The 26,689-nt window shown below is 39.0% G+C and overlaps 1 protein-coding gene across 1 annotated transcript in view; it reads right to left on the reverse strand.

Annotated features, from left to right (window-relative positions):
• The window catches only part of PAPPA2 (pappalysin 2), a gene marked incomplete at both ends in the record, with an annotated part of 293,177 nt that overhangs the window by 231,392 nt on the left and 35,096 nt on the right, over window positions 1-26,689 (reverse strand). The window contains one exon of the mRNA XM_079728440.1: window positions 20,052-21,123. Within this exon, the coding sequence (XP_079584566.1) occupies window positions 20,052-21,123 (1,072 nt within the window). The remainder of the gene's footprint in view (window positions 1-20,051; window positions 21,124-26,689) is intronic.

Consider the following 26,689-nt stretch of genomic DNA (forward strand, 5'->3'; position numbering starts at 1 on the left):
CTTTATCGGCATAGTAGTATTTATAATGTGTTTCAAAGTATTAGCAGATGACCTTATTACTTGATATATTTAAGATAATTCAAATGTATATGAAAAAGGAAAATGACAGATTATAGAAAGACAGATTACAGAAAGGTCACTTAGCACTGAGAATAGTTATTTGGGTGAACTTCATTATTTTTATTCTTGCTGAAGGATTGTGTGATTAAAAGTGGTAAGCTGAATGATGTATACTTATTTTCAAAAATTACCTGCTTCATTTATGTATAAGTCCTTTTATGAGAGAAAGCAAATGAGCACCACCGATGTGACTTTCTGTGTCCATAGCAGACGCTGCTAATCAAATACAGCATTCTTTCCGCCTGGACTGTCATGTGGTCTCAGAATCTTTCTCCATACCATGATTCAAGAACCTACCATTGTTCAGTAGAAGCTGGCACCTGGGTTGAAACTCATGCACATTCTCTGACTGATAATAGCACTGTAGTCTCTATGCAAAGACCACTGGTACAAATTAGTCTCAGACCTCTTTTTAAGATTGATTGGCTACTGAAAGAACCAACTTCCATCTGTTTAACTCCAAAATAGCACACAAAACGTGTATGCCTTACACATGTGAAGGTTAGAGCGAATGGTACAATGTATTTGAGAAAGGATTTGTGATTGTGATTTAAAATTATGTTAGGATCCAGTTTAAATGCAACTTTGTCCACGAACCTTTCCTTGATGTGTGGCCCTATGTTCTGGTTTACCTAGGCAGTCCCAGTTTGTTCCTCTTATGCTACCATAATTATTAACCATACCTCTTTTCTTTTTCAATAGTGTCCCAATCTGTATGAGAAACTATATGGTCATTTACTGATGACCCATTTTGGAAGAGGCCTCTCTCCTTTCTCTAACACCCCTATAGTAATTAATAGCTTGCATATGACAAATTATTTAACTTATATAATAATTATGTTTAGTTATAATTTATGCTTCCACAATCCACTCACCAGTCTAGATTGTGAATTCTTTGAGGGCAGTTGTTTTTCACTATACATGGGTACTAAAAGAGACATGCAGTAAATAAAATTCCAATTAATCTTTAATCCCTGGTGTCTCACACAGACTAGACACAAAGAAGGCATTTGTTGAATTAACGAATGCTTGAGATCATAAGAGTTCTAATAGCTAAAACTATCCTTTATAGTAAAAAGTTCAGAGAGAAATAGTACTTCGGACGTATGATTTTTTTGTGTTTTTTTTTCTTTAATTGTGAACTGCTTCTTAATTTTTTAAAAGGTTATACTCTATGTATAATTATAAAATATTGGCTAGATTCCCTGTGCTGTACAATATATCTGGACATGCCTTACAAGTGTTGCTTGTGTAAATAAATAAACGAATGAATTCTCATAGTAAAGTTTCTTGACCTCATTATTCAACCTTTCTCATTATGCTTTTCACAACCCTATGGAAGAGCATACTGACAAACATTCATTAATTGCGATGTTAATTAACATGTACCAATAAAAAAGCAGCATGTTGCCACAGGGTAGATTTCTTTTTTATTTCCTGGTGCATCTGAGTAGTTGATGGAAATATGGTAAAAATCTCCTTGTCTAGGTATTTTGGTATGGCTAGTAATAAATATTGGTGCATTTCTGAAGATAGGGCATGGATCCAAGAACCTCTGAAGGTCCAAGGGACCCATTTGAAAAAGTTATTTTGACAAGATGGGTCACAGAATTTGAACCATGAACAGAGACCGCCAAATTGACTCTACAGTGGCCACGGAGTTCAAGGTTTAGTTTGATATTAAAATATCTCAAATTTCCAAACGGAGGAACTAAAGCTAAGAGACCACATAAATCAGTACTTACTGGGGTCAGAAACATGCTGGGGATTGTCTCTCATGACACAAATTAACTACATTTCTTAAATTCTAGCTTGTGATCCAAGTATCACTCTCACAGCCCCAAAGCCATGACTTATAGGTCCTAACCTTCTATAAAAGGAAGAATTGTGAGAGCACCTTTTCGGTCAGCTCAGATTTTCAGGCAAGTCATTATAACCAGTAAGATGTCCTGATTCCCGAAGAAGGAGATCCTCTTCAATCTCCCGTGGAGTTTACTTTGACTAGGGGGCTTCTCCACACACCACAGTTTACTCACAAGTGGAACTAATCATTGCCTTAAAACCCTGCTTCACAATGTGAAGGTTCCAGATGCCTGAGGAGGCCTTTGCATGAACTTGACAGGAAGTAAATTAAGAAAGAAATATAATCTCAGTGGATTTGTTTCTGGCCAAACTTTCAAGTTTTCATATGTAATAACAAGAGTTACTCAACAGGCTTCAGGTAAGCTTAACCTAACACCAGATCCTGCTACAGTACAGTACATGGCCCAGTTAATGGAACTTCCATATCTCTAGGGAAATGGCTAAGGTAGACCCTTCATCTGGCAATGAATGCGCTAGCTAGTCTTCATTTAGCTCTTATTAAAGCTTAGTAATTAAGTCAAGGATATATTGTACAGCACAGCAAATATAGCCAATATTTAATATTTATAGAGTATAACCTTTTAAAAAATTAAGAAGCAAGTTCACAATTAAAGAAAAAACAAAACACAATTTTTCTCTATACTCCAGTTCTTTCCTTCCTCCACTCAAACGCCTCTTTCCCTGTACCATCCAACCCTCTTTATCTCCCTTGCCCTCCCTCTCTACACCCCACCCTGGTTTGGGTTAATGATTTACTGATTCTCCAAGGCAGAAGAATACTGCCTGCTCTGGAAAAATATGGCTTTCTCAGCCCACTCATCATGGGAATTTTTCCTCATTTCCCAACCTCTCCTGTGGCAACTGCCATGAAGCATGGGCACTCGGCTCTTTGTTCTTTTTAAATTGGGATTTGCACGCTGCTCTCCATGCCAACTGCAAAGAGAGAAGCTGTTTGGTCACCAAGCCAGCAGCCTGCCAGGGCTTCCAGCCATGGACACCACAGAATCAGCCCATTCTAATTTCCTGGGAGTCATATTACCCATAATCACAGGCAGTTCTGGGCTTTATTCTTATTCTGAACTTCACGTCTTCTTTTGCTCAACCTCCTTACTTTTCTCCTTCCCTATTATCATCTACTCTATCAATGATTGTATAATGTGAAACTAGTAGACCATGGCCACATAGATAAGGTAGTCTAATAAGGAATCTGTGACTTCAAACCTCTACCTCTGAGCCCCCAAATAGTTTTGAAACTATGGAGTGAAGTAGAGTATGGAATGAAATGAAGGCACTGAGACAGAGACTCATCCTCCATTTGCTACCTGGTAGCTTGAGTAGTTAGGTGCAGTTGGGAAAATAACTAAGAAGCAGATGACCTCCCCTTGGGTTATCCAAGCAGACAATCACCTGGCTTTGCAACTTGAGACAAGCTTCCTCATCCAAAAAATAAAATAAAGCAAAATAAAATAAAATGGTTGAACTTAATAATCTCCAAGATCCAGCTATGACATTCCATGACTCTGAATCTGAGTAGGTTTACATGTCTTTTGGAATTTACCTTGGTTCCACCTCCTTAGGGATTAGCAGCAGCAGTTTGCAGAATCACCTTCTTTCACAAAAGTTTTTGAAAGAAGGAAATGGGGGTAGATTCGTAAGTTTCCTTTGTGTTTCAGCACATGAAGATGGACAAAAAAAGGTTACTATGGACAATCTCCACCTTCCCCCTACCTTTCTCTTACCTCCTACCTTGTCTTCTCCTCAAGAGACAACTGCCTCTTTCTTGATCATGAAGATCTAGGCTACCAGGAAAAATCTTTCTCAAATCCCAGCCTGCATGCCAACAACTCGTATATTCACCCTCGCTGCCTTCCCTCCAGTCTCAGAGAAAGATGTGTCCTTTCTTCATTTCATGTCTGCAACTGTTGCCTGGGTTCTGAATCCCTTCCTTTCCTACCTCCACAGAAGGGCTAGTCTCTTGATTATACTTCTTCTTTAAAAGTGTTTCAGTATAAAATTATTCCAACCATTCTCTAAAAGGTGGAAATTGAGGTCATAAAATTACCTTTTGCTTGTGCTTAGGAGCAGACCCAAGACTGATTATTTGGGAGAATATTAGATTTTTGCATGAGTGTTGTCGAGAACACTGTTCATTGCACTATGCAGTTTTCTCTATATGTGGTCCCCTAGGAGAAATTGTGGTCCAGTATGATTACCTATGCTTGTTGTTCTCTTGAGAAGTTGTTTGTTTTCTTCGCATAAATAGAGTAAGTCATGGAGCTTAGCTCATCTCCCTCTTTGTATTGACTCTGGGAAGTTCATAGCTAAATCTGTAGTCTAACACTCTAATAGGCATGCATTCATTCTGCATACTGAATTCACCACTGACAATCTTTTCTTACCTGTTCTTATTTTCCCCTTTTCCCCCTTTCTTATCCATACATTTCTTACTTTAAGTTGCTGTATCATATTAAAATACAAGTTACACCTTAAGTCCTGTCTGCAGTAAGGCAGGGTAAAACTAACCCCTAAACAAATGAAAAACATTTCTTCCAGAGACCTCTTATTTAGAAATATATATGCAAAATGTACAATGATTTCTCTTTCTGTAAAAATTGAGTCTAAATATATTAATAAATAAAGAAAAACATTGAATAATAAGCCTTAGAAAAGGCTTATATTTGAATTTTAGTATTGGCCAAAATAAATTCTTGAAATAAGGTGATCCACTCAAATTAACTGCATAAAGATGCTATGGCAGCTCCCCAAGAACTCTAAAAACAGGACAGACCACTACTGCATAGGCCATTTTCACTATGAGTCCTTTCCAAAACTACCTGAGATGGACTAGGCTACTAAGAAAAGGAAAAATGTGCTTGTATCTATTTGCTGACCAAGGATCTATGATAATGCAGGAAGGTCCCAGAATGACAGAATTCAGGATGCTGACTTTTTCCATTATATTAAAATCTATGGAAAAGATGTAGACCAAACTATTGAACAAAAGAGTTAGATAAAATTACAAAATGTATTTAACTGAAAGTATTATGCTCCACATGGAGTCAGTTTGAATAACTGTCCTTCTAATATTGGACTGTGAATGTCCCAAGATGACGTCCCATTTTCATAGTTAATGGTTAAGTCATTGAATAAATGGCAACTATTATTACAGTTACTACCCTAAATCTTCTTATACTATATGATAGTTGCCAATTCTCTGTTGACTTTGAGCTCCTGCTTAATATATCCCCCTTGTGGTCTCTACTGCCCAATTGAGTACTTCCAATTGGGAAGAGCTAAACATATAAATGATTCTTAGAATGATTACTCTGATACAATGTACAGAGTTAATTTTCACGTTAAGGTGGAGGAAGACTAAAAGTAGAAAGACAAGTTGGTTAGTTACTATAGAAATTCAGATTTAGGGGGGACAAAGATGATTAGAGATGATAGTACTTGGCTATATTCTACTCAGTATTTCAATTATATTCATGTATGTCTCTTTCTCCCACCTGAACTCTTTGAATACAAGAATTATATCCCTAGAGCCTGGTACTGCATCTAAAACATCAATAGTAGTCATTCAATAAATGTTTGTTGGAAACAATGAATTAATGAATGAGTGGATGAACAAACAGAATGAATAAGATGTAAAAGAGGCCATTGTGACTTTTAAAAAATACCCTTTATGCGCATTCTTCAACCAAGCAGAGAGAAGTTAAAAATCCATACTTGAAGGGGAAAAGGGCCATTTTACCATCTTGCTCATCACCACTCTCCTCACCAAACTTTGGATGTCCTCCAGGTTGCTGGTGTTCCTCATAAAACCTCCTGCCCAGAACTAAGCCTAGGCTCCAGACAGAGCCTGATCAGGACTGTGTCTAGAGAGAGCATCTCTTCCAGAGATCTAAACACTTTATCCCTTTTTAACAGAGCCCAAAATTGTTGGTATAATTTTAATGGCCACATCACACTTTTCTGTAATATGAAGCTTATGCTTACGATTATTTTCACATTGATTGCTGTAAACACAACTATACATCAGTTTGGTTTATACAGTTTTTATATCCTAAAGTCTAAGTTCATCCCTGTAAATCTTCACCGTGTTGTGATGAGACCAGCATTCAATCTTTTAAAATTTTACTTGAAATAATTTTGAATCCCTAACTCTGTCATAGTCCTAAGTGCTATGACACCCCTCTCCCAATCTTGCAGCACTCATTCAGCAGGCAATTATGAGTACCTACTGCATACTGAGCACAGATGGTAGATCTAGGCCTTCCTAAACACTAAATCTTTTTGAAAGCATACTAGCAAGGAGATGCTCATTGTACTCAGCTTTGCATTCTTATACTCCCACATGAAAGATGCTTAGGAGGGGAGATAGAGCACAGATTCCCTGTGGGTCAGGGTGAATAACGTCTCATGCTTTCCATTTCACAGTGACTCCTTATTACTATATAAGGCACGATCTTGCCCCTGTAAATTCCACACTGAGACGAATACCTCCTTCACATCTCTTTTTCAATCATATGCTCAACATCTCCTTCAGGATGTCCACCATCTCTTCAAATTCACTGCTGAACGCAATGCCATGTCTCACCAAACACTTTTAGTTATGAAGTATTTTCAGCTTACAAAGCATTTTCAACAAGTATTATCTCAGTTGAACATCATCATATTCCTTTGAGGTAGTCAGAGCAGTTAGGCACTTCTCTGCATGTTCTTCCCTAATATCATTCCACTGCTTAAGTCACTCTACTACTCAAGCTCTACTGCAGCTTCCCACCTCATTGAAACTCAAAGCCAAAATCCACACAATGGCCTGATAGGCCATGTGACCTGTACTCACCAACTAATCTCTGTTTAGCTCATTCTGCTCCAACTCCTTGCTCTTCCTCTGCTGTGGATTCCACGTGGCTCACTCTCATACTTCCTTCAATATCTGCTCAAATGCCATCTTTTCAGGAAGACCTTCCATGGATACCCTTTATCTTGCTTCCACAGCCAGCACTACTCCCTGTTCTCCCTCATTTTTCTGAATTTCTTTCCACAGCACTTATCACCATCTGGCATATCATGTATTCACTTGTTATTTGTTGATTGCCTGTCTCCTCACACTAGACTATAAGCTCCATGAGGGAAGGAAGTTTTTTTCTTTACCACCTGCAGTGTCTAAAAGAGTGCCTGGCCAAGAATAGGTGCTCAAATAATATTTGTTGAATATCTATGAATATGAATATGAATGAACATATGATTAAATTATGTGACTAGGCTGGAGCTAGGACTAGAGTCCAGTTTTTCTCATTTTTAGTTTCCTAGTTCTTTTCACCATGACACAATAATTTCCCTAATCATTTTCAACCTGTTGCCTTTTCCTGCCTAGACTTCTATAAGAGCTTAAGAAGTCATCTTCCTGCCTCCAAGCTCCCTGGTTCCTAACGCTGATTCTGCATGCTGCCTCCAGATTAGTTTTCTGGAGAATTATTTCCATTTCTGGTATAAAGAGTTTAGAAGCCCTGATCATCCCTCTACTGGAAACTACTATAACTTCTTGATACAATACAAAAATAAACTTTAAATAGTTATGAAGCTGAAAGGAAATTAAAGGTTACCTCCAGAGCCCACATCCAAAATAAAAATAGGAATCCAGAAAAGTAAACATTCTCTGAAGCAGCTGGCTTCCCTGAAGGCTCTGCTTATTCCTGGTGCCCTTGACCTTCAGTTTGATGGCCTTGTGAGAATCTTAGATAGGAAACAAAATATCTTAGCCAAGATAGGGAGTTTTATGGAAGAGCTCCACATAAAGCCAGGACCCTGAAGATCTACTCCATAAATAAAACAGAACACCAAAAAAAAAAAAAAAAAAAAATTTAAAGCTCTTCATCAAGGGGAACAGCAAGGAAACACATTCTGCAATCTTGACCCAATAAATAAGGTGAATATCTCCTTTGGGAAATATCCACAAGTCATCTCTCACAAGTTTTCACTCCAAATTCGTAATACCCTATGTTTTAAAAAACCTTATGCCAATTATATATATTTAAAGTGGTTTCATGTTCCTAGTGTCCCAGAAAATTGGCATAAGTAAAAGAGTATATCTTCAATCCAGGCCTGAAAGACACTGGATAGGTAAAATTTCAAGGATCATGGGCTCCCAATCAAACATCATAAAGCACACATGAGGAAACAAGGCACCATGAGCAAGAACCAGAAGGATTATTCTCTTAACAAATAACAGAATCAGACTAGCTGATATAAAATATAAAAGAGGTATGCTTAATATGTTTTTTAATTAATTTTTATTGGAGTATAGTTGATTTCAATGTTGTGTTAGTTTCTACTGTACAGCAAAGTGAATCAGTTATACATATACATATATCCACTCTTTTTTAGATTCTTTTCCCATATAGGTCATTACAGTAGAGTTCCCTATGCTATATAGTAGGTTCTTATTAGTTATCTAGCCTAATATGTTTTTAATTAAACTTTTTATTTTGAGATAATTGCTGATTCACATATAAGAACTATTACAGAGTAATAATGAATATCCTTTACATGGTTTCCCTCAATGATAACTTCTTGCAAAAGTATAATACAGTATCACAACTAGGATACTGACATTGATACAATCCACCAACCTTGTTCAAATTTCCCATTTTACTCATAATAATTTGTATGGTTTTAGTTCCATGCAATTTTATCACGTGTAAATTCATGTAGCCATCACCTTAAATTGTTTTTAAAATAAAAAATATCCAAAGTATGAATAAGTAACAGAAATTGATTTTTTAAATGACTAGGCAGATACAAAAAAAGAACTAAATAGAACTTATGGAGATGAAAAGTATACTAATAAAAATTAAAAATTTATTGGTGGGTTCTAAGAGCAAGTTAGCCAAACCTGAATAAAGAGTCAACTGGGCAATAAATCCAAAAATAGTTACTCAAAGTGCAACACAGAGAGGCAAAGATTAAAAAATTGAAGAAATATTAAGAGACATGAAGTACAGAGTGGGAAGTGTAATATATATTTAATAGGAAATTCAGAAGGAAATAACAGAAAAATTAGAAAAAAGATATATTTGAACAGATATGACAGAATAAATACAAACAAATGACAATTAGATAGGTAATTTTTCAGTAGTATTAATGGAAACCAGGAGACTGTGGTATAATATCTTGATAAGAGAAACAAAGAGCCAATCTAAAATTGTCTACCTAGAAGTTACTTTTTAAGAAGATTGGTTACCACGGGGGAAAGGAGGGAGGGACAAATTGGGAGATTGGGGTTGACATATACACACTACTATATATAAAATAGATAACTAATAAGGACCTACTGTATAGCACAGGGAACTCTACTCAATACTCTGTAATGACCTATATGGGAAAAGAATCTAAAAAAGAGTGGATAGATATATGTATATGTATAACAGATTCACTTTTCTGTACAGCAGAAAGTAACACAACATTGTAAATCAACTATACTCCAATAAAAATTTAAAAAACAAAAACAAAAAAGAAGTTTGGTAAAATATAAAGACATTTTCATAGAAATTAAAATTAAGAAAGCATATGACTAGCAAACATTTAATAAAGGAAATTCTAAAAAATGTCTTTCAGGGATAAGCCAAATGATCCCATAAGGAAGATCTAAAATTCAAGAGAGATGGTAGACATTAAAACAGATATATATTTAAAAAGACGTCTATGGATTGACTGATCAATCAATCAATACATAGATATCTCTATACACAGCCCACGGCTCCCAACTGTTTACTGTTCGAATCCCTTAGCCCAATAGCTAAGGCCTTTCCAATATAACTTCTCCAATTTTCTCCCTTTCTTACTTTTCTCTAGGAAATTTCCCTTCCTTTCATATTGTTGTTCTTATGGAGGCCTGAATATGTTTGCACATGACATTTGTATTTGGGTCATATCTTTGTCCTTGCCTAATAAACTCTTTCCTGCTCTTTACTATTCATATTTTAAGGAATCCACATTTTATATAACGTCTTTCCTAAGTACTAAGCTCATAGTGATTGCCATTGTCTTTCCCTCATCCCTTGAGATATATATCCTCTGAAACAATCATTATATAATTAAAATAAACAAATATTTATCATGTACCCAATATGAGCTAAGTACTTTGCTAGGCATGTAAGACTTATTATACCAGACAGACAATATAGAATGGTAGTTGGTAACACAGGATCTGTAGTCGAAGTTTAATCACTGTCCTGACACTGCATGATGCTAATTAACTATCTCAGTCTCAGTTTTCTCGTACATAAAATGGAGATAAGCAAACCATCTTCTTCTTAGAACTATAGTGTGCATTAAATAAACTATTTTATTGTGTTTTATTGGTAAAATAGATACATGGTAGACAGATACATATAGAGACATCACAGTACCATGTATATATATAATATATGTTATATGGTATATATATATATATATATACATAACCTTACTATGAACTATGTAATTTACCTGGATTATCATGACATATTTGATTGAGATTTGAATTCTAAATCATAAAATCCTAGGAATAAAATTGGCATTAAAATTCTGTGAGAATTACATTACTAGCAGTACCAAGGTCTAAGGTCTAAGAAATTATGTATGTCAGGAGTCTCCAAGAAGTAAAGATGAAAAGCCAGTTTGCTCTACCCAGAGTGTTGGCACCAGCTGAGAGATGTTGCTTTGGAACCCTGAGGAGCCCTCCCTGCCATCCTGTTCTCTTGGCCACAGTTGATTAAATTCAAGGCTGGCCAGAAACCTATGATTTCTAGCCTGACGTGTAAAGATGAGTTGGGCCAATTCACATTAATTGTCTCCAGAATATGAACCAAGATTCTGCAAGAGACTGAGGCAATTAGCAATTGGATGTGAATCTTAAGAGAAGATTCAATGAGATAAAGCAGGAGCCACAGAAAGCTGAGTCCAGTTTTAAACTAAAGCTATAAGAGAAGGGGAACTATGAGTAATCTAGCAAACTGGGAACAAGATATGAATGGTGCAGGTGCACTAAGATGTAGAGAACCCTGCAGCCTTTGAGAGAAACTATGTGTGAAACCTGCCTTAGTCCCTAGCAGCCTTCTAGCTCCACTTCCAGCCCATATGTAATTGTACAATAATTTTTTTTTTTCGTTAACTTGAGTGAGTTTCTGTTCTCTACAACCACAAAAGCCTAACTAAAATGTTTGGTAAGAATACTGGCTAATCTGTGACATCACCTCAAAGAGGCCCTTCTCACTGAAGGGCCCTGTACCCACTTTGCGGGGTCTGCTCTTTCTCTCAATCACTGTCTCCCCAGCTAATGAGGATTCATCTTACTTCCCGGCTACTATAGTTGACTATTTCTCTGATTATCAAAATTTGCTCTGTGTTTCATAGTTTCAGAGCCATCTGGGAGCTCAGCCACTCAAATAATGAGATAATGAGTAAAACGGTTTACAGCCTTTCCCTCCTCAGCTAACATATTCACACTTTCATGGGTATCTTTACTTAGTTCTGAATATGGCAATCCTACAACAGTAAGGGGGCCAGTAGGAAGGATTACTAGAGTGTAGATTCTGAACATCCTTCTTTCTTCAATACAGAGTAGCACATTCTACCCTTCCCAAACCCTTGCCCAACACTGTCATTTCCCCCATGTCATTTATTTCCCATTCATATATATATGTTAATTCATTTTTTAAATATCAATTGAGCACTTCCTATGTTATAAGAACTATGAATGAAGAGCCTAAAGTCTTGTACAAGAGACAGATAACAACGGGTAATTACAATATTGTATGGTAAATCTGTACTCAAGAAGGAGTTGGCAAACTTTTTCTGTAAAGGGCCAAATAGTAAATATTTTAGGTTTTGTGGGCCACACAGTTTCTATTATAACTATGCAACTCTACCACATGAAAGCAGCCATAGACAATATGTAAGTAAATGCATGTGACTGCATTCTAATAAAATTTAATTTACAAAAACAAGTGGTGAGGTAAATTTGGTCCACAGGCCATAGTAACTCAAACATACAAAAACCCCCTCTCTAACGGAACTTACATCCTAGTGGAGAAAATGGACGTTAAGCAAAAATTTTAAATACATAGCATGTTGGTGACAAATTCCAAAAAGAGAAGTAAAACGGAGAAGAAACCATGAAGAGTCAGAGGAGTTGGGATTTTAGGTGAGGTCACCAGAGAAGCCTTCACTAGAAGGTGACTCTGAAAAAAGACTGGAAGGAAGAGGGAGCGCTAGCCATGCAGGAGTCTGGAGGATGAACATTCCAGCAGAATGAAAAGCCACTGAAACATTTATGCAGCAGGAATACGTCTGCCAAGCCAAGGGACAATGAGAAGGCCAGGGTGGCTGGAATGGAGTAAACAAGGGAGAGCATGGTGGGAGATGAGGCCACAGAAATAATTGATGCCAGATTAGGTAGGGCCCTGTTGGTTATAGCAATACTATTGGCTTTGACTCTGAATAAGCGGGGAAGCTGCTGGAGAATTCCAGGCAGAGGAATGACTTGATCTGAAGTATTCTCTAATAGGGTTACTCTGGCTGCTCTGTTAAAAACAGACTGCAGGGTGGTGCAAGAGCAAAAGTGGGGAGACCCGTTAGGAGGCTATTGTAATAACAGAGGTGAGGTGAGAGACAATGGGATCAGAGCAGAGTGATGGCAGTAGGGAGATAAGAAGTGATACAAATGAGACAGATAATCCCTATTTGAGGACCAAGGAATGTTACCAGGAAAGAGGAAGTGACATTCTAACTGAACTTGAAGGATAAGTAGGAATCAGCCAAGCATCAAGCTAGGAAAATCAGGTCCACAGCCACAGACAGAGCTCCTGGTGAGACGTGAGAGATGCACTGGGGTTCAGAAAATTAATGGGTCAACATCTTCCTCCAGGGAATGACGCTCTGATGAAACAAATCTTCAGAATAACCCGTGATGCCCAGACTAACTACATGTTCCATACATTCCCCAACCTACTTCTCTGTGACTTTCATTCTGTCACTAAAGTAATATGCAAACAGTGTTCCTAGAGGAAAAAAAAGGAAAACATGTGTAAGTGTGCAGCTGTCTTTCAGATTCCTAGGCTTAAATTCTAGGAAAAGATCCCTAAGTGAAATCCTCCAAGACAGACTGGCATCTGGCCAGGGTACCAAAGCCAGCACACCAGCTCCTAGGAAAATACCCAAGTATCTTGAACAACTGAATGTGTTTGGAGACCAGGGTCTCTGCTAAAAATTTTCTAAGAGGAAATATTTTTAACCCAGACATACCACAGGGCTCTCTCACAAGTCTGCCTATTTGCCTAGAAAATAGCCATGAAAAGGAGAAAAACAACCTCTCCCCACTTACCTGGGGAGAAAAGTTCACTGAGCCAGCCAGGTGAACAGAAAAATTGTGGGTTTCACTTACTCTATAGAATTGTATCTATTGAAACTACAGAGAAATTGGCCTGTAGAAAAACAACCAAGAGACATTTCTATTTGTTAGTAAACTTTCTGAGCTTACCAGAAGGTATTCTTATATCTTCTCTCCTATTCCCTTTGCCAGATAAAATGAGAATGAGAAGGTGAGACTTGTCTCTTCAGAGTTTGCACAGCCTGTGCATTTTAGTGGAGGGATTTAGGTGTTTTCTTGCTGTTCAGTTTTAAAGTTTCTTCTCCATTTCTTTTTTCTCTGCCTTCTTCTACCCCTTACACTTATTTTCCCCATGCATGTTTTTTTTGGCTGCAGGGAACTTTGAATCCCAACTTCAAAAGAAACCTATAATGAAGCCTGGCTGATGTTTAACAGATCTGCCACTGCAGGGGCCCAGCCCAACCATTCCTTTGGCTCAACAGCCACAGAGCGTGGGTGAGCAAAGCACAGCTAATCCAGAGCATCCAGGTCCGTGCAGCACCAATTTCTCCACCTGTTCCCTTGAATGTCACATGCAACTGTCCTCCTGTCCCATAGATACATACCCTATAGTGTACAACTGCAGACACCACTCTGTGCCATGTTACTGCAGGGCACCTCCCAGCCCACCCTCTTGAGGTCCCTTTTAGAGGGAAGTAGACCATGCATTAGCATTGCTATATACAGCAGTTCTTCTGCCCTCAAACTCCCCACCATCAAAACTCAGGAAATGAGGCAGAGAAGAGACAGTGAGGCACCAAGACACAGAGACTTCAGCCCACCACAGGCATCAGAAAACAAATGCATGGCATTGCCTTGATCCCATTTTCTGCTTCACAGCATGGTGACACTAGGTGGTTAATGACTCTCACTTAAACTGTTCTCAGCCATTTGTTTGTTGTTGTTGTTGTTGTTTTGGGGGGCAGGGGAGAGGGGGCTCACCGAGCAGCATGTGGGATCTTAGCTCCCAGACCAGGGATTGAACCCCGGCCTTTGGCAGTGAGAGCTCAGAGTCCTAACCACTGGACCACCAGGGAACTCCCCTCAGCCATTTGTTTTTATTTGGTGATTTTTCTCCACATGATAACAGAGTGATGAAATCTGACACGTAGAAACCAAAGCAAAGAGGTAAACACAGTGCTCTAGATTTGGTTGGCTACTAAGCTCAACTCTGATGTGAAAAGGAGAGAAAGAGTAAGGGATGGAAAGTAGATTCAGCAGCAAAGAACCCTTCATCTCTGAGACATAATTTTAGAGAGAAAAACAACAGAAACAAGTCATGACCAAAAAGAAGCTGAAGCCTAAAAGGTTAGGGAAGCTGAGTTTCCCTTGGGGCATAGAGATTCCCTTGGCTTGGCTTCCTAGGATGCATCATAGGGAGGAGCCAATGACATTTGTGATTTTACTAAAGTGGACTTTCAAGCCCTTCTTTCCCACAGCAATTGTAGACCCTCTCTTAGGGCAGCTACTATGTAGAAACATACATCTGGTGTATGTAGCCTTCCCTTTCCACAAGCCAAGTTTCTCTATCTTGATAATTCTGTTCAACTGGCTGGGTAATGTATCTATAATTCATATCTCCTTCTGACCAGCCCCAAGTCTGATAAATACTCTCCCTTTGATAGGCCCATCTGGGTTACAGATGTTTGGTGCTGGATTCCTCAGGCTCTCTCCTCCTGTCAGAGCTTTTGGGAGAGGAACTCCTTTGGGCTACATTTCTGGTTTCTTGCTGGGGGGTGGGGGAAGAGGGAACATTGAGCAGGATTTGAGAAACAGGAAGGATTGTTCATAAAGCAATCACTGTACTTGCATGTTAGTAATCAATCTGTAGGTGTGTCCCCCACTTCCCAACCACCCCCTACTAAATGGTGAGCTCCTGAGTAGAGGGACTCTCTGCCTGGCACGCTCGGCTCCTCAAAAAATGTCTGGAAAAATTTGTTGAAGTTGGGTGTCTTTAGAGTCACAAAATAAAGGAATTGTGAACTTGAGCACTGTGATTTAATTGTAATAATAGGGCTGCTAGATATGGGTAATTTAGTTCAGACACAACCACCGACTCTACCAAGTCACAGGCCCTCATAGAAATCCAGAGATCTACACCTCTATGAATCCAAAGTCCTTTCAAACAGTCTAAGCCATGGCACAGAAAAGCAGTCTATATTCTATGTTCTGCTTTAAGTGCCTCAGACTGAATTTCAACCCAGATATTTAGATAAAATTACTAAATCCCTCCACTAAGATATTAACAGTTACTCTATGTATTCTTTATATTTGTCCCTTTGCTTAGCTTACTGTGTCTGGCACATCACAGGAACTTGATAAATAATTGTTTTTCAAAATATGGTTCTTGCCAATAAGAGTTATGAAAAACAGTCAATGTTTTTAATAATAAAAATTCAGCACAAGAAATACAAGGCAGAGAAGATGGAGTATGAATAAAAGGTCTGTACATGAAATAAGTGTCAGGGAATTGGGAAAAAGAAAACCTATCCTTTCCACTACAGTCTGCCTTCAGATTTCTCCCTCTAAAAGAGGAAATTCATAGATAAATATCCTTTTTTAAATCATAAGAGTAGAGATATGAAAGTGTGTTTCCTATTGTGAATAAGCACTAGACATCTGAGAAAATCCACCAGCATGAAAGACAGATAGGAATTAAGAGAAAAAAAAAAAAGGAAAAATAAAAGTTGGCTATAGATGAATCAGATATAATGCACAGGGAAAAAATTCAGAATTCATCTTATTTTTAGCCTCAAAAAAGGGTGCATCCTTAAAATAAAAATAGACTACTAGAGAAAATCAGAGTAAAGTCTTAAATATATGATTGCTAAAATTTAAAAGAATTCAATAGAAGAGTTGGAAGATAAACTCAAGGAAATCTCCAAAATATAGAAAATAACAAAGAGATAGAATATAAGTGAGAAAAAAGAGAATAAATTCAGGAAATAAATCCTCAGGCATTTCAGAGAGGAAAAATAGATCAGAGAATTAAGAAATATCAAAGTAATAATTTCAGAAAATTTGCCAGAGGTAAGGGGCATGTGTCCAAATGGAAAGGACCACTGAATATCAACAAAAGAAGAATAAAAGGCCAACACTTAAAAAGAAATTATCATAAAATCCCTAAAGTTACAAAGTTAAAATTCAAAACAATTTTTAATAGGAAAAAAATTCACCTCTAAAACACATAGTTATAAGAATAGAAGCTAGAGGCAACTAATGAATCTCTTCAAAAATTTAAGAGAAAATGTTTTCCAACCCAAAATTTTACACCAGGACAAACTATCAGTTTGGGGTAAAGGCAAAATAAAAAACATTTTGAGAAATGCTTTTCTGAAAAAGTTACCTAAAACATCCTTTCTTAGAAAGTTACTTAAGGATGTTTTCCAGTAAAATGAGGTTGTAAATTAACAGATATTCATAAAATTCAGGACATAGTGACTCCAATTCCCTCTCAAAAAAAGCAGTGAAGAGAAGTTCCAAGATGACAACTTTGAAGCAGAACTAAAGATAACTGGTCAAGTCAGAAGAGGAGAGAAAAAATGGAATAAACTTGAAGGGAGAGCTCCAGAAGAGTGTTAAAAAAAAAAAAAAAAAGACACATTCTATAGATTAGCTAATATGATAAAGCATTTGAAAATGATTGAAGATATCAAAAAAGGAAGGAAGGAAGGAAGATAAAAGAAGGGAGGGAGGGAGGAAATAGAGACTCAAGGGGGAGGGTGTGTGTGTATGGGAGAGTGGGGGAGCTATACCAGAAAGGAAATATAGTAAAAGAATAACACTTTGTTCTGCAACCAAAAGAAAAATATTCTACAGTCGTAATGTTGTAAATATATATATCTGACTCAACCAAAAATAGTAAAATTACTATATTAGAAAAATGCAGAGGAGACGGAGGAGACAAAGTAAAAGTCTTATCTTTGTAATAAGAGCAAGTTATGCATAATGTTTAAAATTGATGAATCAGTCCTAACCACTGGTGGTTCAGTGGTTAGGACTCCACTTTCACTGCTGAGGATGCAGGTTTGATCCCTGGTCAGGGAACTAAGATCCTGCAAGCCAAACGGCACGGCACCCCCCAAATAATAATAATTTAAAAAAATAAAATAAAATTGATGAATCAAGTGATATAAATATAATATTTGGATATATGTATATGGAGGTTATTACCAAAAGAGGCAAGTAAAATAATTAAATATGGGAGAAAGGCTAGAGAGTGGAGAAGGATGAGGAAGAGTTAGGCAGGGGATTGTCATTCTTCCTTTTGGTACAATTTGGTAAAATTGTCTTTTGGTACAATTTGATATTTTAACCAGGTGCGTTTATTTTTTATTTAAATGTTTTTAACTATCAAAAAAGTATGACTAGTTCCTTTTATTCCACAAAGTGAGTTTTGCATGTAGGCGTAAGAAAGTTTGAAACGTGTCTGGGTCTACAGATAGAAAAGGATAAGTTACCATGGCAACTCTGAAGTGGTAAGGGGAATAAGTTATAAACACCCGGATGAGGGCAGTGGCAGTAAGTATTTAGAGACACAAGGGGCCACTCTAAGAAGAGTGATGCCTGGGTACCTTGAAAGACAGCTCTCTCAGTCAAGGCAGTGGGTTGTTGTAATGAGCTAGTAGACAAATGAGAACAAGCCAGATTTCCCTGGAGAGTTCTCTGGAGATCCTAAGAGTTGGCAAACATTGTTGTTAGTGAGGTTTAGCTTCTGCTTAAGGTTATCAAAATCTAAAAACCAAACCCAAACAGAATCTTTCTTATGCAAATATTTCTGGTAATGTGATCAGTTCCTTGGGTATTATTATGTAAACAAAGGCTTCCCATCTGTCAGTTCTAATAATGATAATAACTAACGTTAGTTTAGAACTGTTTCCGTACTTTGAAAACTTTAGAGTTACCAAGCACTTTCCTGTACCTTATTTCATTTGCTTCACAAAAATAACCCAAAGATATAGGTAATGCAAAGTATTACTGCAATCACCCTCATTTTACAGACAAGACATCTGGGTTTACAAAAGTGACTTGTGCAACTTACATAGCTGGTTAAGTAGCAAGGATTCTGCAACTCAATTCTGTCCCCTGGTTGCAAATCTTACACTCGATCCTTGATGTCAGACATCTGAGCTACAGGTGAACCTATTCATTGGTGCTAACTGCCCATGCACAGGGGCACCAAGAGGACTGCCCACACACAAGACCATGAATTACCACACAAATCATGGCCCAAAACCGCAAAGGCAGCCATTCAGGTATTGGGTGGAAGCTGACATCTAGTCCTCCCGCCTCCCACCAACACTACATCCTACCTCAGGTGTGGGCCTTTTTATAATTCGTACAAAGGTACCAGTTATAAATGGGGAACCCTTTCCCACATACACAAATCACTAAGTTTACCACCCACCTCTCTCCTTTCTTACCTCCCTCTAAAATTCCCGAACTCCTGCATCAACCATCAAATGGAAATCCTCCTATTGGCTTCTGTCTCACAACAGATGACACATCAGATCCATTTATTCATTAAAATAAACATGAAATAAACAACTATGTCCCAGCTGCTGCTCTAGGCACTGGGAATGTAACAAGGGTCCTGGTCACATAGAGCTGATATTCCAAGCCAGGGAAAGACAAATAAACAAATACACAAGAAAAACATCAGAAGTGATGTGTTATAGAGAGAATTTAAATTAGTTGACATAATAGCGATTGATTAGTCAACTTGGGAGATCAGGAAAGGCCTCTCCAGGAGGTGACATTTAAGTAGATTTTGGAATGACAAGAGAAAACTCACCAAGGGAAGACCAAGGAAAAGAGGATTCCAAGAAGATGAAACAGCTAGTGCAAAGCCCTGGGGCAGGAACAAGTTTGATCTGTTCAGTGGAACAGAACAGTCGGTGAGGCTGTGCAGTGTGGGTGGGGAGAGCAGGGGAGGAAGCTGGAGAGGAGGGCCGGGGTCAGGTTGTGATGCAGGAGACAGGAGGGGAGCTTGGATTTTATTCTAAGAACAGTGGGAAAAAAACTAAGAAGGGGAGTGACAGGATCTAATTTACCTTTTACACAGGATCTTTCCAGATGCTGTGTGGAGAATGGAATTTAATGGGGCAAAAGAGGAAGCCTCCAGTCATCTAAAGGAGACTTGTGGTTAGATGTAGAATGTCTTATGTTCATAAAGCTGCTGAACTGCTCAAACTGCTTCACACATGGGCCTCTTCATGAATTCGTGTTACTTTGCTGGAAACCTAAGACTATAAAAGGAATGCTCACGTATAACTGGTGCTGATTGGTTTCTATTGACATATACCTTGTTTTGCTCTCTGTGAAGATGCCCTGGCTTCCTCTGAGAGATGAAGTTGTTCAGCTTTCCTGTGTCTTAAGCACCTGGTGCATGAGCATTTCACACCACGTACACAGTTGTCTGCTCCACAGAAAGTGAGTTGTGAGGGCTGTCTCTCGTCTGAATCATCTCTGTGTTCCTAGTCACCCAACACAACACCTGGTACTTCATGAAAGCTCAATAATACCTGGTGGAGTAGATGAATGTTTTATTTGGGGGCTGTGTGAACACTCTTTTGTCTCCGGAAGCCAAAAGGATAAAACGATGTTAGGAATGTACCCTACAAGCCGGATACCCCAAGCCCCAGTCCCTTACCTCCTAGGTGAGTCAGGGTCGAAGCAGGTCTTGTGCACGTCAGCCCCCTCCGGGTCACAGCAGTCACCATCATCAAAGTCGTTCAGCATATTGTTGCACTCCACATGGCAGATCCCATCCCTGCGATTCCAGGAGTAGCACCGGCCCTGCAGACGGCAGTCGCCCCCGTCGTAGCCTGTGAGTGGGTGCTCACACTCAGGGTCACAGTGGTCATTGCCAATCTTGCTGGGCTCACAGTTCACGAGCACAACACGGAGGCGCAGCGTGGAGTTGCGGACCTGGTGGATGTTCAGCTGCCAGCTGATGTTGTAGCGGCTAAAGGCTTCATTGAGCACTTCGTGCTGCCGACTGATCTGCTGCTCACTCACAGTGGGGTTCAGGCCCGCATCGTCACAGATGTTTACTACCTGGTAGCGGATCACCTTCTCTCCCCGAAGGGGCCAGTGCCAGCTGTACTGGGAAATCAGTTCCACATTGTCACAAGCTGTTTGCCCACAGAGCGGGGGCTGCAAAGGTGACAGAATCTCAGGCTCTGGCTCAAAGCCCTGGAGAACCTCAAGCCGTGGGTACTTCCCGTCTCTAAAGGGGGCCCACTGTTCTTCCAGGGGCTCAAAACTGGCTGTCAGTAGCAGGGTGGTCAAATCCTCCACCTCGCTTGGCTGCTGAGGACTGTGCTGGAGGTGGCTTTGTGGGAGGGCCGTCGACCAGAAGACCAGTGTGCCCAGGTGTCCACGGAAATAGTGCCCATCCTCGGAGCTATCCCCACCCAGGAACAAAGAACGACAAGATGCCATGAAGGGACTGTTCAGGGGACCAGACTGATCCGGACTACTAGCCACCTGAGTGCCATCGATATACAGGGCCATGCGCTGTCCATCATAAGTGGCTGCCACGTGCGTCCACTTGCCTGGTTGATAGCGACCATGACCCATCATAATGGTGGCTTTCTTCATGCGGTCGGTGCGAAGAGAGAAGAAGAAGCGAGCATCTCGCCTTCCCACATCCTTCCCTGAGCGGATCCCCAGGGCCCAGCCCTTGTCACTGATAGTGTGGGAGCAGTTATCAAACACACCTGGGAAAGAAGGAAGAGTCGAGGGGAGAAATACCAGATACAAAGGGGATGGAGAAAGGGAGAAGAAAACCCATATAAATAGCAAGAATGTAGGTTTTTAATGGGAAAAAAATAAGTGATACAGATTCTCCACCTAAGATGCCTGTCCAGTACCCCATATCAGGCTGTTCTGGCAACATCTTTCCCCAAAAGGAACTTAATTTGAGATTCCACCCAATTTAAAGCATTCTGGTGTTTTTAAATAACTAAAATGGAAGGTGTAAGGGGATGTCTAATGCAACTGAAAGCCATCCTCACCACTCTGGCACAAACGTTCCTCAGGGTGACTCTGAGTCCATGACTTCCCAGTCTTTCCACTTCCTCAGAAGTCATGAGGGCCTTCATGGTTTTTACAAAAATTAGTAATCTCCTACCCCTTCAAAGGTCATTTTTCTCTACTGAATATTGAAATGATGATTCTTGTGGGGAAAATAAGGAGAAGACTGTAACATCCCAGACATGTTATTCCCTCTAGTGCCCAAGGGCAAGGATACCCATCCATAGTGAACAGTTGTTCCCCAGAGTAAGCAAAATGACATTGCCCCACGGTCCTAGAGTAAAAAAACCTAGTCAAATTATAAGAATGATTGTTTTATAGCCAATAACGCCCACCAGAGTACAGAAGTGGAACTTCCCCAAGTAAACGAAGCTCCTACCACATGCTACCTTACTTACCACCTTGCTCATAGGAGGCCCAGGACTATTAAGTCCCATAAACAAAGGAAGGAATTCCTGTAGATCACTATGTCACTAACAAGTTGGCAGCAGGAAGAAGTGATCAGAGGTAACAGGACCACAGGTGAAATAGGAAGACTGAAGGCAATTTGGAGGCCTTGAATGTTCCCAGCAACCCATCTGCAGTTATGAACCCACCATCCTCCAGGTCCCTCTTATATTATATAGGCAGGGTCTCAAGAGCAGACTTCAATTGTAATTTACATAGAGGCAGTACATTCACACAGGAAATGCTTAGTAAATACTGCTTTAACTAATGAATGCATGTTAGAAAAGTCGGCTGGCCTTCAGATAGATACCTGAGGCTAATACCAAGAGTTATTCTTCCCCAGCCTCCCCCAGTCAATAGTTTTACTTATTTACCTGAGCTCCTATATAATCCACTCAAACAGTACCACTCTATGGACAGTTTGGATTTTAAAGCCATGAGTCCTCCCATTGTAATTGCAGGCAAGTGTCTTAAAAGTAGCTATGTTTTTCATAAATGATAGATTATCTTCTCTTCTGTCTCTAACATAAATCAATAACTTGTGATTTAAAAAATAAAATGTTCTTTTTAACAAAAGCAACTCATCCCCAATCTAGCAATTCTAACAATTAGACTTCCAAGTACTGGTGATGACTAGGTATAATACAGTGGTGATGTTCTAGTATTGTTTGGGGTTTTTTGTTTATTTTTACATTGAGGTCTGTATGGTAAAGGAATGTAACAATTACTGCTTTACAAATTCTTGTACTGGGTAGATTTTCAAAAAAGCAGACAAACCTAGTGAGATCAGTAATAAGTTTCCTGCTTCATGGTTTCTCCTTGGTTCACTTATTTTCATAAGTACATTTAGCCTTAATTATGTCCATCCACTAACCTATGAACAAATGTGCTGCAATATTTAATATCAGAACCATGGAGTTACTAACCTCTCAACTAGTAAATATCAGCTGGTTTTTAAGAGGAAGAGTTGAGGAGGAGGCTATTTCATATTTGTTGCATATACAGGTGTATATGAGTTGTGGTATAAATTATTAGGCTTGACATATAAATTACTAGATAATTAGCTTGTTACCTGCCAGCATCTAACTGCAATTTTGAACACATTAACTTATTGTCCTTAGAACTTCTAGTAGCAACAAAATAATTGTTTCTACTTATTTAGCTCATAGGAAGCTATTAAAATTATAGTGTGTCTAAAATGTTATTTCTAACTTCTTGAGACACTACACAGAACATGGAATTTTCTTATCATACTAGTCTAGTTCTGATTAATCTAAATTTTAGTAATTATATTAGAAAGGATTCATTGGCCAAGAGCATTAAAATAGTCAATTTTAGTTGGGAGTTGTAGAAAGCATATAGAAGTATTACTTTTTGAATGATGATGAAAGTAATGATTCTTTACTCTCTAATTTAATAAGATGTCACAGCAGCATATGTGAAACCTCACTAGGTACCTAGATAACTGCATTCTATTTGCTGTATTACCACTGCTCATACTTCATCTATAGGAAGAGAGGAAATAATTGTTGAAGCACTGCCCGGCACTCATTCCAGAGAAGGAAAAAAAAACATATTTAACAAATAGAATTTTCCAACCCAATTACTGTGGACTGAACATTTATGTCTTCCCAAAATTCATTTGTAGGAACCCTGCTCTCTAATGTGAAGATATTTGGAGATAGGGCCTTTAAGAGGTGATTAGGTCATGCAGGTGGTGCCCTCATGATGGGAGATTAGTGTCCTTTTAAGAAGCAAACTAGCTTCTCTCTCTGCTCCCCACCATGTGAGGATACAAGAAGACAGACAGCCATCTGCCAACCAAGAAAAGGGTTCTCTCCGGACACCAGATCTGCTGGTGCCTTTATCTTTCCTAGCCTCCAGAACAGTGAGAAATAAATTTCTTCTATTTAAGACACCCAGCCTGTTGTATATGTGTTATAGCAAACCAAACGAACTAAGAAACCAATGTCATCAACACTAGCCATGGATCAGAATCACAAGTGGAACTTTCACAAATACAGATTCTTGTGAAACCATGTTGAGAGCTGCTGTTATTCTATATTTTAAAAACAAATAAAGGGCTTTCCTGGTGGCGCAGTGGTTAAGAATCCGCCTGCCAATGCAGGGGAACCGGGTTCAAGCCCTGGTCTGGGAAGATCCCACATGCTGCGGAGCAACTAAGCCCATGCACCACAACTACTGAGCGTGCGCTCTAGAGTTCACGAGCCACAACTATGGAGCCCGCACGCCACATCTACTGAAGCCCACGTGCCTAGAGCCCATGCTCCACAGTATGAGAAACCACCTCAATGAGAAGCCCACGCACGGCAACGAAGAGTAGCCCCTGCTCTCCACAACTAGAGAAAGCCTGCGTGCAGCAATGAAGACCCAACGCAGCCAAAAATAAAATAAATAAATTTTAAAAAACAAACAAAACAAATCAAGCTTCTGACTGCTGTTCAATGGATGGAAATGCAGAAGACAGAAGTTGGGAATCTTAATTTTTCCAACCAGTGGAAAGGAATTAGAAAAATTGTTATCAATAAGTTGTCAGACATGAAAGTGGAAATCGCATCTGAAATTCTTTTAAACCATTTGTTTTAAACCATTTGTTTAAGGATCACATCCGATAGAGCATATTAGGTTTGTCTGAGGTCTCTATGTAACCATACGTTCTTGCTCATTAATTCAGAAAACTAGTGGAATGAAAGGCAGTTAAAAGAAACAGGAGCCTGTTATGAATAAGTGCACAGATATGATGCTGTTAGAGAATATGGTTAATGGATTGGATTCATAATTAATTGGGGCTTTTTATTATCTATAATACAACTCACATTTAAGACTACTGAAATGGAAATAAATGTCCCCTGCTCCCACTAAAAGATCTATTATTCCAAGAGAGGAAATTGTGGCATTGAAGCATAGTATGCTTACATCTCCCTGAGAATCACTGCCAGCCGCCCCAACCTCTTTCATGAGATCATGAGTGTGTCCTTGTGGGGATTTCCAAAATTTACAAGGACAGAGTAAATAAATGTTTCTACCCCCTGCATCTTCTATATTCTTATAGTCTGTACTGGTTAAAATCTGTTCCTCCAATCTGTAGGGTATTGAATGGAAAATTATCTGATTCTCTTCTCCCTTGAGACTGAATAAACCAGACTGCAGTTAAACTAGAATTGCAGTCTGTTCTCAGACAAACACAGACTTAGCCCCAACATTGAACCCATAACCTGGAAGCTCTCTGCTTCACCCCTAGCTGGTGGGAAGAGGATCATGCTTGGCCACTTGAAGTGCTGTCACCCCACTAAGCCTTGAAGGGTTCACATTTCATCTCACTGCCTTGCTCTTCCTAGAAAAAGAAATTCTACTTGGAATTAGTCATTTCAGTTCCTCAAATATTTGCTAAACATCTCATTCATGCCAGATGTACATACTCTTCTCAGCTTTGGAAGAAAAGGTAGTCTCTGCACTTGAGGAGTTACAGTCTCATGGGAGAATAGGCAACATAGGAAATAATTTTAATATAATATCAGAACTAAGATCAAGAAATACATAGGTGAGTGAAAACAAAACCTAATCACAGCCCATAGTTCAGAGATGATTTCCTGAGGGGATGAGACCCAAACCTACTCTTGAAGAGCATGTAAGAATTGGCCAGGCTAAAGAATTACAGATCATTCCACACAGTGGCAGGATGGAGAGCACCAGAGGTGAAACATGTCAAGGTAGGTCTTGTATAACACAGTAAGGGGCTTGGACTGTGTAAGTTAGGGAATACCTAGAGGCTTTCCTACTGCTGCCAAATGCCTCTGATATCCTAATAGCACACAGATGAACTCTAGCATGAAACACCACGTGGTTGACCTTGCCTTGCACACTAGCTCCAACTGCAATTAAGAAATTTTTCAAAGCTTACAGATGGACAACTGTGGCATAAGATATACATGAACACCACAAGAGTTCCATGTAGTTAGTTCACCCATGCACTTGTTGGATAGAAATTTATGCAGCAATATTAGTCGCCGATCTCAGTACTTGGTGCTTGAGATTTCTGTAATAATCATACAGTTATTTGACATCATCAAGAGTTCAGTATAGTCAAGAAGATAAACCTTAAATAAACAACTACAATGAAATATGCTGACAGTTGGAAGTATAACTAGCTATGTGAACAGCTAAAAAACCCAAAAAAACAAAAAATCTTTATTAAAACATGGACATAATAAGGCAAAAATTCTCCCTGAAGTTACTAAATGTCAACTTTCCAGCACTAGACTACCTTCTTAATAACTTAGTTCCAATCCAATCTGCCCATGAAACTAAGGTCACCTTGATTACTAATCAGAGTGCCTGGGAAGGTTAGGGAGACCCAAAGCCAAAGAATTCCAAGAGGTAAGTTCAGGCATTCCCAGATCAAAGGTCCTGCCATTTCACCCAGAAACATTTACTGTAATATTTCATAGAACCTGCATTTATATAAAATATCCACTTTAGCTGAATCTTCTAAACTGTGATGTAGTATTCTTTTGGTTAATATTTTTTTCTTCACTTCTTATCATGTAATGATATCTCCCATTTATACAGTACTTAAGCTTTCCAAAGCAATCTGGTGTAACTATCATTTAAACGGTAAAGCCATCCTGTGAGCTAGGCAGATTAGTATCATCACCAGCCTTATTATATAGATGAGGACACTGAGGTTCTGAGAGGGCAGGTGTCAGTCTGGGTGCATAGAGTACACTAGAGCCAACGTGTCATGATTCTGAGCCCAGAACAGTTTTCTATGGTGGGGAAGAA

This window comes from Hyperoodon ampullatus (genome assembly GCF_949752795.1).
Source record: "Hyperoodon ampullatus genome assembly, chromosome: 2".
Classification (NCBI taxonomy): Eukaryota; Metazoa; Chordata; class Mammalia; order Artiodactyla; family Ziphiidae; genus Hyperoodon; species Hyperoodon ampullatus.